This window comes from Pagrus pagrus, assembly GCF_965226575.1.
Source record: "Pagrus pagrus genome assembly, chromosome: 9".
Lineage (NCBI taxonomy): Eukaryota > Metazoa > Chordata > Actinopteri > Spariformes > Sparidae > Pagrus > Pagrus pagrus.
Window position 1 is genome coordinate 10,072,056 of NC_140193.1, and position 14,383 is coordinate 10,086,438.

The following is a 14,383-nucleotide window of genomic DNA, read 5'->3' on the forward strand; positions in this document are numbered from 1 at the left end:
TTATAACAAATGTAGGTGTGCTGTGGCAAGCAAGTAGCAGGTATGAGCTTTTGATATCTAAAACCACCCTCGTTGTCTTTGGAGATGAATAAAGTGATTCAAGGTTTCCAGGGTGTGAGTCTTTATCGTGCTGAAAGCCAAAGGATGAAGGGAGTTTCATTCATCACTGAGGCTGAGGCTGATCTAATAAGCACTTCCTCCATGCACTTGCTGCACGACACATGAATGCACACACACACACACAGCACAAGAATGTGAACAGGGTGAGAATGCAGTGTGAGAGCTCTAAAGTATGAGAACGAATGAATGAGCCTGGGTAAGCCTCCCTCCCTGCTGACTGTAGTGGGCTCATTTGTATGAGAGCTGCAGACTACACAGTATTATGTGTGTGGCCAGAGGGAGCGGGGGAGAGACACTAGTATGTATATATGTTTGGAGAGTCTATGAGCATTAATGCATATTGCATCAAAGTACATTGCATGATTGTTTTGGTTTCGTAGGGATGATCATGTAAATCCACACAGATACATCCCGAACAGTGCAGTGCAGCACATGGGCCTGTTATCTGGCAGCATTTAACACAAACCTCTTAAGGGTCAAATGTGAGAAATGTTAAGCATGTGTCTCTTCAGATGAAAGCGTGGGTTTAACAGCCACATATACATACATACATATCATTTCTATTATATAAGTGCAAAGCAAGCGTCTCTTGCTTGTGTGTGTGTGTGTGGAGGAGGTGAAAGATGTGATTGCACGCTGTGGCTTCATGTCGTGCTTTCATGCAGCCACGGGGTCAGAAACCAGCTATGTGTGGATGTACTGTATATGTGGTTTAACCTTTTAACCCCAGCAGCAGGCATGTCAGTGAATTAGCCGTGGCATCAGCATCCTGCCTTAGGCTTGAAAGAAGGAAGAAAAATGGGAGTAGACAAAATAGTCACGTGTTACTACCCACGACACTGTAACGCAACATGTCACTCTGACCCCGCATGATCACTGAGAAGGAGCAACATTCACACATGGTTGGATTTCAAAATAAAAGTGTGTTGTTTTTAAGAAATGTTTCCTGATATTCTAAGTTCTGTATGGGTTGAATAGCTGTTTACATTTCTTCTAGCAATCCTTTTCTAAACAGACTTAGTCGTCATCTGTAGCTGTTAGCTTGCACACTAAAATGCCACAGTGAATCCACAAAAGAGCTAAAAATCAATCCTAGAATAATTCAAAAGGGGCATTGCGACCTTTGACGTCAGAGTAGGGTGAGACTACTCTAAAGATAAGATAAATGCTACCTTGGAAACTGGTTCTGACTAGATTTTGTTGTTTAGGCAGGAGGCAAGAAATCTAAGAAGAGCTTTACAGCTCCTGCTTCATGGCAGCCCAGTCGGCAGAATAAATGTTTGAACGTTTCTGCAGCCACTGAAACATTCACATTTGTATGTGTCGTAAGCTACGTACTATATTGACATTTTGTGCCATATCACATTCCCATTGTTTGTGACCCGTTTATCACATCGGGAGGTAGTAGAGTTACAGGCGAGAAGACTGTTCTCGCATTGTTTTCTAGTTGTACCGACCACTCAAAGTTCTTTACAACACATCATTTACCCATTTACACACATTTATACACTGGTGGCAACAAGAATCTACACAGGGGAATATATAACTGTAATTAAAATAGCTTTCTACTGACCTTCTTTGCCAGCACAATGGGAAAAATGATTTACATTTTTTTTTTTTTAAATGACAATGAGCTCAAATCAGGAAGCATGTCTGTGGACCTTGCTATCTCCTATTACACAAGACAGAATTTTTGTATTTATGCAAAATGAGATGATTCACATTTATTGGCTGAACATCACAGCAGCTATTTTCTCTCAGTCAAAAGCACTGTGTCATAAAGACAACAGTTAAATGTTTTATTTTGATTACTACTGTACATTGAGGTGTCCTTAAAATCACTAAAGATGCACAATTGTAATGCTGAAACACTAGAAATAAACATTCAACAAACCTTCCAAAACACACTGTCTCTTATTTATTGAAAACACTGTTGCAAGGAATCTTGTCAGCACATTTTGACTGAATTTCAAAAGTTAAAAAAAATACCATAAAGGACCCCTGAATCCTCTAACGAGTTGCGTTTCTATTATACAAGAACTAAGAAATAAAAAAATAAAGATAAAGATAAAAAAAACTCAACTCCAGCTTCTTCATACACCCTTTGGATTCTTTTAGAGGAACATTCAGTACATGAGGTTTGTCAAGTGCTTGTCAGGAGCACTTAAGAGCAGAGGGATCTGCTAACCACTCAGAGAGGCAGGAAAGAAACTGTATGTCGGTTTAAAGCTTTGCAGCACTGCAGTTCCAAGTGGATTGTTTTGCATAATAAAGTTCTTACTCAGCAGTCTTATTCATGCACTGAAACATTGTGTTTGCATTGTGTTTGCTCATATTTTCAGCAACATTAAAGTTCACAGAAAGGGTAACAAATGTGTGAAAGATTATATTACTAAAATAGATATTTCTCCGCAGGCAGCAGGTTAAATGGCAAAGGAGCAGCAGAAGAAGGTCAGACCGGGTTCAGACCTTGTGTGAACCTTATTTCATGTACGGTAATTAATGGTGAGAGACAAATAATTGAATTTTGCCATGAGTCAAACATATGGTGTTTGTCAATGATGATTTTATAAGATAGTTTTAGTACATTTAGTACATATGATGGCCAGTTGCTTTTATGCCTTGCTGCGAAACCAATTGCCCTTTGGGAACAAATAAATTGGAGTTGGCTCCACAGGTGCTCCACGCTGATTTGTCCTAAATACACTTTTCTAATATAGCTAATATACAGGACAGGCTCCTCAAGGTTTTGGTTACTGGTTTGGTGAGCTTTGAACCAGAGGTCACTTAAACAACTGTTGGGTGGGTAGTGTTTCTCATAACATATTTTCACAGTCTTATACTTTCTTTTAAATAAAAAACTGACTTTCTTGAATTGAAAAATGGCCTTGTAAATACACAAACATCATATACATAGCTCATGGCACAATTCAAATGGAATAAAAAAACATATTTGTGTTTTGCCATTCACCACCATAGATATTTTTTCTGAAATAAGGTCCACCATGGGGTCAAAACAAAAAGGCAGGTGTGTCAGAATTGTTTGCCTTCTCTCGCCTAGTATGGCAAATTCCACATATTGGTGACTTTGACCAATAGGATTACACAATAGTGCAAATGGCGAAGCAAAGAGGAATGATAGTGTTTGTGCTGCGAGATGGAACTGTGAAACAGAGGAAAGGTCATAGTCATTTTTTCTTTCTCTTTAAAGGCTTTCTTGAACAAAACACAGCCAGCATCAAACACACCGCTTCTACTGCTATGTTTTCTAGGGTACAAACATGTCGTGTAACATGTCTCTCCTCTAAATCATGGCAATAATTGCTAATCACCTAATATGGCATGTCTTAACAGAAGGATCGTTTTTTACTCATGAAGACAATCGAGACATTTATTGTACTCTGGTGTGGGTCAACGGTGGATTTAAGATGAGTGATCTCCACAATCTTCTTTCTCCCCAGGCTTGAACATCGGTGTAGCCACGGAAACACAAGCAAACGACAGTGTGAAAAACAGAAAAATGCTTTGTGGATGGAGTCTTTCAGGAAAGTGTTGGGCCTTAAAAAATTGCCTGGAGTGATTATCTGTCATAACATCGGTGGTCCTAATTTGAAAGGTAAAGATTAAATGGAAAGTTTGATGGTTTTCTGTCAAACTAAATTTCAGCAGAAGTTTATTCTCATGAAGAGCCGCATATCACACAAAAGAGGAATTATGCAGCAGTTGATGAACCACCTAAAAATGAAAACAGATTTCATGAGAGGGATGCGATGTGAAATTGAGTGAAATGAAAGGCTGTTGGAAAAGCTCGCTCCATTATATTTGCACAGCATGAGGTGAGGCAGGCAGTCTGCCGGCACCAACAGACAGAATGGACCGAGCGTTTTGAAAGCCCACACAGAATCACGAGGGGGCTATTTTTCTTTCTCAAACACACAGCGAAAAAATAACCTAGATATGATAGAATAGTTCATGTTTGTACAGCATCTTCAGATTTAATGCTGTTCTTCAGAATAATACTTTATTTGTTTTACTCATGCCACACAGCCAGAAAACATCCATCGCAAAATGATATGTGGTCACATATTCTGCTGGTTTTTCATATTCTTGTATCGTGTTAATGAGATTTCTCTAATATGATTTCCAAAAAATAGTGAGTAAGGGAGACGACTCCTCCTACACACGCTGCACTTCTTGAAAACCGCCCTCCTCTGTCTCACTTGTATGCAGTTTGCTCAACATTTCTCCCCTCATATTGCTTTTTACCATCTTCTCAGCCTGACATCAACTCCTCCTTAATTGATCCCACACAGGGGCTTCTGACAGGCAAGTTGACACATGGTAATGTGAGACTGGCTGGAAGTCAACCCACTGAATCATCACAACCTTGGAGATCTTGCGCGGACTCCGGTGAGGGAGTGAGGTGATGTCATCTTTACAAGCCCATGCATCTTACTGTCAGAGGGAAGAGACAGGGGGGAGACATGCCTACTTGTAAACTCTTGACTTTGACCAGGAGTTTAAGAAAATTGTTTTCTTCAGCCAAATATGGCACCAAATGAATAATGCTACTAAAGCCAAGCTGACATTATGAGAAAGTACACATTTGAGATGCTAATGAAAACATTTGACTCAGATTCCTGTCTGATTTTCTAATTTAGTGAACATGGAAAAAATATTTTGAAAATGGAACCTAATTTGAAATGTGATTGTTCTGGTGTTGTGGGTAATCGTACATTCCCCTTCTGAGATTAATCATTTAGTAAAGGAGATTAGAAATGTAAATGGGGTCAAGTTGTCCCAGCAGTGTACTTTTTTAACAAGCCCCAGATCCCAAAATATTAAAAACACTTAAAAACTAATTGAGGTTAGATATGAAATTTCAATTGCAGAGAGACCACCTGTAAAAGCACCATTAACCCAATTTCTCCAACATTAAAAATGCCTTGTGCTTTCATGACATGTGACTTCAGGTGGTTATCAAATAATGATTGCTCTCTCTGAAGCAAATGCGAAAATGGTCTGATGTTGTTATACCATCACAAATCCTCTCAGGAAAGAGATCTTTGTGGATGTTTGGACATTAAAAAGTCTAAATTTGACACAGAAGATCATCGTCTTATTCTAAAAAACTGTAAATATGCATGGATTGCATTCAGTTATTTGCATTTGAAAGATGACAGGCATAAGTGGCTGTGTGGCATCACACTGCTGCATAGAAACACTCATAGATCGTCGCCTGACTGTCAAAACATCCAGGCATAGTTAGCTCTACTTCTGCATTAAATTAAGTCCAAAAGCGTAGCTGCACTCAAGCGTGTGCTCAAGTATTTATTTCACATCGGCTTACGTTTGTCTGTGACAATGAGGATATTCAAAAATTCTAATTAATGGGGTTAGAAGCATGTTCTTCAAAGCGACAGCTAGGACTTAATACATATGGAAATCACCACTTTTCATTGATTGAAATTCAATAGTCAGTACTCCATTCGAGGGAGGTGATGGGATGAAAAAATGAAATGGCACATGGAATATGAATGAAGTCAGCTGAGGTAAAGACTTCCCAGAATGCAAATGACAGTCATTATGAAAGACGCTGGCGATAATTAGCATCAAACATCTGGCTGTGAGTGGTTCTCCTACTGTGAAGAGCTCCTATTTTCAGATATACAGGTTGTACATAGCATTTTCTTTAATTCAGCGCCCCCTTTCATTGAGAAGCTTCTAATTTGAAACTGTCAGATTGACACTGTCAGATTTCTGTCAGATTTTAAACCTGCGAGTGTTGATCACTTGGCAATGGAAATGACCTGTGAACACAGCATTGACATGATAGTTATAAGGTCCTGTGTTGATCTGGTGAACTTACCATACAGTTGCCCATTTACTGTACACATCCAGCAGATACAGAGGAGAACTAACATTCATTTGGAGTTGTGTTTGTGTCCACGTCCATGCTCCAAAATGTTCAAGTCTGCTGTGGTGAGAATGAACCGAAACATTAAAGTCGCAGGTTGAATGCCAAAACAATGAGCTCAAAGACAGTAAAAAGGAAAGCTAAGAAGAACTGCAGAGTCGGTGATGATTTATATCTTGTTCACTACAAGTGAGCGCTGTTACACACAAGTATCCGTGATCCACCAGACGTGCTACCTGGATGAAATGTTGGCGGTTAACGTTTCTGCAAACCACTGATATATATAATCTTGTTTTCTTTTTTCTTTTCTTTTTTTCTGCTGTTTTCATGGCTTTACTGACAGTACAGATGAAGACTGACAGGATCTGGGAGGTGGGAGAGGGGGGATGACCCTGAGCTTCTGCGGCGAGGACAAAGGTTCTGTACATGGGGTGCACGCTCTACCAGCCCTGTATAATTTATTTTCTAATGCAGTCTGTCTGAAAATAAACATGTACTGAACTGATTTCCCTTATTTTACTTCTAACCTGCCCTTGCTGTGAGAGGACCTTGTGTTGAAAAGAAAGAATGAAAAGTACTTAAAACTAAGCTATCAGTGAAGCCAAATAAAGAACAATAACCATCAGCCGTAATTCTACAGTGAAATTGATGCATTATTTTGTCTCCTCCCTGCAGAGATCAATAGAAGAACCTTAAATTATCTGAGGCCTGCATTCAGCTAGTTGCTGACTCAGGTCTTTGCTTCCTGCAGAGTGTTTCACTTGGCATGCTACAAACTTTGTGCTCCACCTCCTTTCAGAAGCGCTCTACGATTGAGACATCTGGAGACTGCGCTGACGATGATGTTGCGTGCTGAAAATATCTATAGGGGCATTAAGGATACACCTGGTCTGCAAGAATGTTTACATCCTGCATGCATAGCACTCACATGAGGCTCTGCTGTAAGGACAGCATGCATCATTACACCACCATCAGCGGTAGCTTGTAGCAGTCACACAAGATGGGACGGATCTATGATTCAAGCTGTTTACACTGAGTCCTGATCCTGTCATCAGCATGTGGCTCCAGAGATCAAGATTTGTGAGATTGTGCAATGTTTTTCTACTGTTGAGTCATACACTTTTGATGAGCATGTCCCTATTGTGGGTTTCTAACAGTGAGACAACCCAATTTTTCTTTTGCTGAATTAGCTAGTTCTTCAAGGCTTGAACATTTTTCAGACAACCTGAGCTGTTATTTGCTCAGCTGTCATTTAGAGCAAGTTTGAGCAAAAACAACCCTTTTAGAAAGAAGCCAAATATTCTCATAGATATTCAAATCGTCTTTATCAAGCAAAAAAAAATCTGCCAATGTAGTAAGCCAATTTTCGCTTGGCTACAATTCTTAAAACTAGTATAAAACTCGAGCTACTGAAAGACCAAAATGGGCCTTGAAATGAGACAAAGGTGTCCAAATTTAAGCATGTTGTGCGTCATACAAGCAGTAAATGGTAAGTTATTTAAGATAGAAAATGTATTTTAGTCTCTTGATTGCGCTGACTTTAGGATAATACCTAAACACCGTAATCTAAGATACATTTTTAGCACAAAGAGCTGAGTGAGTGACTCCACTCTCTGTAATCTCTATGTGAGAACACATCATGCCCTTCTGGGTCTGCAAGCTTTTTACAGAAAAAATTACAGCCGCTATCGCTCAAAGTTCACCAGCTTGTGTCAACAGTTTCTCTAAACTAATGGAGAGCACATTCACCCATTTTTGGTCTCTCGGTGTTTGAGTTGCTGATCTGTAGTCCTCGCCAGAGGGAAAGTAGCTTTAGATTGTCTGTTCATGTTTCACTTGTGTGTGACATGAATGTTTGAAGCGTTCTGTGCTGGAACCACTTCTGTTTTTTGGCGATTGACTCTAATCAATTTTATTTAAAGCTAAATCAACACATTATGGGCTGTTATGGAAGAAAAAAAGGTTATAGGCAAATTTCATGAAATCAGTTTGGTTTAAAAGAGAAGTGCTGTGTCCGTTCCATAAGCCTGAAAACTGTCAGCATCATGCTTCATGCATGGGAATGCAAGCCAGTTAATAAATAAAGCCTGTTTGGCCTCAGCCATCATTTATCCTCCTGCCTTCCTTCTGTCCTCCTCTTTAGTTCTATTACATCATAACACCAACACAACACTGACATGTCCCCCTGCGTCGCGTGAGAGAGAGAGAGAGTTGAAGCACCATCTTTTCTAATGTATGCTATAAAATCACACAAATAATAAGGTTGATGAGGTGAGTGGTACCTGTATTTGCTCATAAGGGTACGTCTTGGCTACTCAATTACCAGAATAAATGTTGGCAATGTTCATCCTGCAAACCATGTCTTGGCCTTAAATTGCCATGGTTTTGGTTTGTAGTTTGTTATTTCCTGTTTTATTTTGTCGTTATATCCTCTTTACTTCCTGCTCACCTGTGTTCCCAGTGTTCGGTTTCCCTCCAGTGTTCCTGTGCTCCTCCTCAGCCTGATTTCCCTCCAGCACCTGTCTCACATCAGCCTCGTTAGCACTGCCCTGTTGTCAGTGTCTCTCCACCTGCACCTCATCCCCTTGTTAGCTTAGTTTGTAATTAAGCCTGTGTTGTCCCCTCACTCTTTCTTGGTTCATCTGTTTTTGTCCATGCGTCTCCTGAGCTCCTGTGCCTGTCCCCCTGTCCTTGTGTTTTCCCAGTGTTCCTGATTTGTTTCTCGTTGTTTTCTGGTTTTTGTCCTAAGTTTTTGTATTACATTGGTTATTCCCTTTGCCTGCCTTTTTGTTGCCAGTTTTTGTTGCCTGCTATTTTTTGTTCACACATTTATGGATTCAGACATCAGTGTTAAAGCTCACCTTTTTGTTCTTTTACCTTCCTGCCTCTATGTGTGTCTTGTGTTTGGGACTATTTTTGTAAAAACCTGTCAAAAATACCGGTTTTGTTCACTAGAAACACGGCTGGAGTGGTCAAGATGTCTTGTCCTAAACATCCAGTTTTTGAAATGGTGTGGTCCCTCATTAAAAATATCCAGTATTTTCACACTTACAAATGTTGAAACACAATCTTGAACTGTGGTCACTGGCTTGACAGCCTTCTTTCCCGTAACTCCACTACCAACATTTTATCCTAGAGACGGGCTGTTCTTGTGGTTTCTTATGAAGTAAAGTGATTTATCATGAACATAAATACCTTCTTATTGTGTCATTCAGTTCAGTTAATTTAATTACCAACCAACACAACACACTTCAGTCCAATCTCTCTCCCTCTCTCCATCTGTTTCCATGACTTTCTCTGAACTCATGCTGCTGTAAACTGAAATGAACCTATAGATTCAATGAGGCTCTCGGCCAGCTGGGTCCCTCCCAACTCCCTCCTTGGCCACTTCGGTCTGAGTGAGATTTCACCAGAACCTTGTTTCAGCACCTCAACACTGTTCACTATAAACACAAAAAGATACTGTGTAATCCAAACAAAACACGAGTGGTTGCATCTTCCCACACTGCACAGTGAGGACAGAAGTCATGACGAAACTTTGAGAAGTTAGCCAAGATGCCAAACCCTCCCACACGTACCGCACCAGCTCACAGATTTATATCCCTGTTAGAGAGTGAAGATCCAATCAAATAATATTTGGGAAAATTAATGGAAAATTGCCATGTCTCTCTCTACTGTGTTCATATCGATGTTGAACCAGTCTAGCGTGAGGGGTGTGTGTGTACTTATTCACCTTTATTCAACACCTCCACATTTAAATTACATTTTCAACCTGACTGGGTACAAATCAGTCTCTCCTGTGTATGCTATGCACATAACTTGTTTCTTAAATGAATGAGGAGAAAGGTCACGGGAGACATATTGTTCTCTGTCTTCATCCCACAGTATCTTCTTTAGATGAGGAGAGTGACACAGTTGCCAAGCAAAAAATGTTACCGCCGATACATCTAAATTTGTACAGATCATATTGACATTTCTACTACATGTGTCATATCACCTTGAGATTATGTATATGACCTGACTTTATCATGTCAGGAGGAGGAGGAGGAGGGGAAGGTGGTGTCGTTATCGCCAGCCACGACGGCTGCCAAGCCAGAGACCACTGACTGAGACAGCGTTTTAACTTTTGTAAGCGTGAAAGCGCTGGATTATTTTTGTTGAGAAATTGGGACATTCTTCAGCCTTGTTACTGGCAACAAAATCTGATATTTGCGATGGGATGTCGGGACAATTTCAATTCATGTTTCAGGTAACAAAACCAGATGTTTATTATGAGACATCTGGACATTTTTAAACCCTGATTGTAGTGAGAGAACCAGATAGGCAGCCACCGTGTTTTATTGCATTAATGTATGCACTTACTTGCTGTAAAACCTGCCAATTGCTTTTCTCTAGCCCAAATAAACACTTCCATCGACTTTCTCTCAACATGAGTGTTATGTAGCTGGAGTTGCAGCCAGCCGCCAGAATAAGATGTTGGTGAGACGGCTGCCAAGCCAGTGACCGCAGTTTGAGTGTGCGCTCCAACATTTGCACGTGTGAAACCACTGGACATTTTTGACGAGGGACCTTCCGCATTTGTAATCGACATCGCTTTATACTTTTGAGGAGACCTCTGGACAATTTCCAGCCGTGTTTGTAGCAGCAAAACCAGGTATTTTAAGCCAAAACATGTACAAATACTGACTTTATTTTACTTTCAGATCATGTTTCATAGTTTTAAGCATGTTTTTAAAGCTCTACCTGGGTTGAGAATGATTATCAAGCGTGAGGAAGCCACGTTAACGCCCAAAATAATATCTTTACCAAAGGATATGGGATTGACACGCTGCCTATAATGGACAATTCAATGGACAAATCATATATAAAACCTCTCCACCCCACTTTAAACCACGTCTGCACTCCATTCTCAAAGAAACTGACAGGCATAACTGCTGCAACTATACTACCTCCTTCTCCCTCCCCCCATCACTCACTCCCTCTCCCAGACACAGACATACAGTACAACCTGCACCTGCACAGACTTAAATAAAAAAAAAAACACTGGAGGAAATGCGATGGTGATGCTGGGGATGGATGGCATATTTGTACACTCATGGCTTTTTCATGAGGAGTTTGATTTAGTGTCCAATGCATTAAGCCACTCGCTGATGGAGGAGCAGCTTCCTGCATGGGACCAGGCAATCATGCTGTTCTTTTTTTTTTTTTTTTTCCCCCAGCACTTTCTCCTCCCTGTCTGCCAGCCTGCCTGCCTGCCTGCCTACCGAGGGTGCTCTGCAGCATCCTTTTCAGCTTGTGAATCAAACCTCCCTCCCTCCCTCTGTACAGAAGTGAGAAAAAACACACAAAAAATCCCCTCCCTCCCTCCCTCTCCCTCTCTCTCTCTCCCTCTCTTCCACCACTGTCACTCTGCCCAGTAATAATATAGCTCCGCAAACAACCCGGTTTCTCTCGGGTTCTCAATGAATTATTCACAGCCGTATCCAGAATTCACCCCGTTTTCTTTTAAGGGTGAGGTATAATCGCTGCAGTCAGCTCCAAAAAATGCATCCAGAGAGGGCTGCAATGGGCGGCAGAGGCTGCTATAAATACCCCCACCTCCCTCCTCCACCACCACCACCCCCTCCTTCAACCATCATCCCTCCCTCCTCCTCGGTGAAAAAGCACAACAGCTAGGACAGTACTGCAGGGTCCCTCCGCTGGCTTTGCTGTGCACTTTTTTCTTTTTTTTTTTTTATGCAAGGGAGGGACACCAGTTATGTCATCGCTCCTACACCATCCGTGCCTGCTTGCTCGCTGATGCAACCAGGAGAGCTGCTATTAATCGACTTTCTTGGGATTGTTTATATCACATGTGTGTGTGTAGGCTACAGCAGCCTGTGCAGCATGCTGAAGATGACGGGGCGCATGTACTGGTGGTGGGAGCTGGAGTGTGCCCAACGCCGCGCACAGGCGCACACCTGCCGTCCTCACACACACGTGTCCGCGGGGGCTGAGCTTTATTGTCTACATGAACAATGGGGTGACTGATGGAACAATCATCTGTCCGCCAAGGCCCGAAAACAAAAAAAAGCTTATCATAAGGTTGATGAGAGCGACGCGCTTTTGTCTGGCGAGGCTTTGGATGCGTCTAACTGCTGGTTGGCCGAAAATTACCTCCACTCTCTGGAGGATTGGAGACGAGGTGGTGCTTAAGTTTTAACACAAGCAGAACAAACAGCAGCCCAACTCTCCCCAAATCCAACTTTCCACTACATAGACGCCCACATCTGGACATAGCGTGTCTAAAAGCGTCATGTTTGTGCGTAATGATGTGGAAAAGCCAGAATCGAAGCGCTGTGGAGCTCAGTCAGTTCAGATGTCAGCGGCCTAGACCTGAACAACCCTCTTACCTTACACAGCTGAAAGTTTTCCGACACCAGCGTCTCCTGGACGTCGATCTCTTTGGGAGTTGGCGCCGCGGTGGGAGTCCCGGCCGCGCTGCCGCACGATGGAGATCCGATAGTCCCTCCCGGAGAGGAGGTGGTCAAACCGTCCAACACCTTCCGAAACTTCTTCATGTTACTACCGTGCTTTTGTGTATTTTAAGCTCAGGGACAGAGAGGAAGACGAATAGCCTACTCTGCTTTCTTTGTTGTTCCCAGAGTTCCCGGTCTCCTCTCCTCGGACGCAAGGCTGCGAGGAAAGAAAACGTCGCTTCCTGCAGCAGTTACAGGGCAAAAGAAAAAAAAAAGAAAAAACAGAGCCACCACTCTCTCTGTCTCTCTCTTAGGTGCAATTTAAAAAGTCACAGAGGCACCTCATCTTGCTCTCTGGCTGCCGTCCACAAGAAATAAAAACGCGTCTTGATGCGAGGATTACAGCCAATGTTGCAGATGCGGGTCGCCTATCTCATATCAGAGCATCGCTACTGAAACTACTCAACTTCATCCTCCTGCTGCATCCTAAAGTCACATCCGCTCCCGGGCTCGGAGAGAAATCCCACACCTCCTCAACATAATCAGGGGAAGCGAGCGGGGAGATAGATGAGGAACTTGGAGCCGGTCAATCCACTCTTCTCCCCCCCTCTCTCCAGAAGCACTTTCACAGCACAGTGGTTGCCAGTAACAGGAAGAAGAGAAGGAGGTGGGGGGGAAAAACAGGCTGGGAGACGCAGAGGCAATGCAGTTATACGCGGTGTGAGTCCACAGTCAGGCCGGAAAGCGAGACAAGTCAACCATCGAGGAGGAGAGGAGGAGGAGGAGGAGGAGGTGCTGCGCGTCGGCGGTGTGAGCTGGAGGTGAATCTGCGGATGGACGTGAGGCGGTTTGTGGAAATATCATCCAGCTGCGCTTGAGCGTCGCTTCAGTCCAGAGACAGGAGACGGGAGCTGTCCGCGGTGCTGAAAAACCATCAGCAGCCAGCCCCGCCCCCCTCCACCCAGCCCTCTCTCTCTCTCTCTCTCTCGCTCTCTCTCTCTCGACAACGATTGGATGAAAGCTCTAAATCAAATCTACTGAAATTTTAAGGAATAGTTCACCCAAAAATGACGTATCAAACAAATTAAGAATGGTCTGAGAGGACAGAAATGTCTAAGACGTTGCACCCTGTTGTGGGGGTTGTTGAAGCTCTTTATGACTTCTGCTGCCGTGCTGCGGTTTGTGTTAACTGCTTTCCATTTGCAGCTGTTTATTTTCTGCCAGTTAGCTCGTCTTCTCCCTACAACAAGTTCCACACAGGGAGATCATGTCCATGCATTGCCAGCAAAAAAACAAACAAATCAGAACTATTGCTTCAAACAAAACGATTTTATTTAATTTCAAGGTTCATTTGTGTGACAAAATGCAAGTTGTAGTGTCTTTAAGCTTCACAAGAAGAATTATTTTAAGGCGAAGTGTTCAGGATGGGAATGAAGCCTGGTGGTATGGCAGCGGATACTTCTGTATCTCTTGTCAGATGGCAGCAGATTGAACAGACTGTAGCTGGGGTGGTGTTGTCTTTTAGTATCCTGAGTATCACTGATGCTCTGGGCGGTTTTAATTACCTGATAGGAGAGACTTCCTGTCCTGGGCCGTGCATAAACCACGCCAGTTTGTGAAAGTTGACAAGTCTTTTGCACAGGAACTCAACCTCTGTCATGATTGGGTGTTTGGTTCGGTTGTTTCCTGTTTTATTTTGGTAAATGTATCCTCATGAGTTGTATTTTACTCTCCACTTCTTGTCTCGCCCCGCCCCCCCCACCCACATTTGTCTCTCTCTGACCTCTGTCTTCCCCTTCTCTTCTGTGAGTTCATCCGTTTTAGTCCTCACTTCAGTCCCGTGATTCTCGTCTATTACCTGGTCCTGTTTCCCTCGTGTTGTCATTGG

The 14,383-nt window shown here is 42.5% G+C and overlaps 1 protein-coding gene across 19 annotated transcripts in view; it reads right to left on the minus strand.

Moving 5' to 3' along the window:
- The window catches only part of stxbp5l (syntaxin binding protein 5L), a 141,595-nt gene extending 128,116 nt beyond the window's left edge, over positions 1–13,479 (minus strand). For 7 of the 19 annotated variants that reach the window (XM_084362006.1, XM_084362004.1, XM_084362005.1 and 4 more), the window contains exon 1: positions 12,430–13,478. In XM_084362006.1, coding sequence (XP_084218132.1) covers positions 12,430–12,597 — 168 coding nt within the window. In that variant the 5' untranslated portion in view covers positions 12,598–13,478. Of the gene's footprint in view, positions 1–12,429 lie in introns of all 19 variants that reach the window. The other 12 variants (XM_084362016.1, XM_084362018.1, XM_084362015.1 and 9 more) reach the window with 4 other exon arrangements.
- Positions 13,480–14,383: the final 904 nt, after the last annotated feature.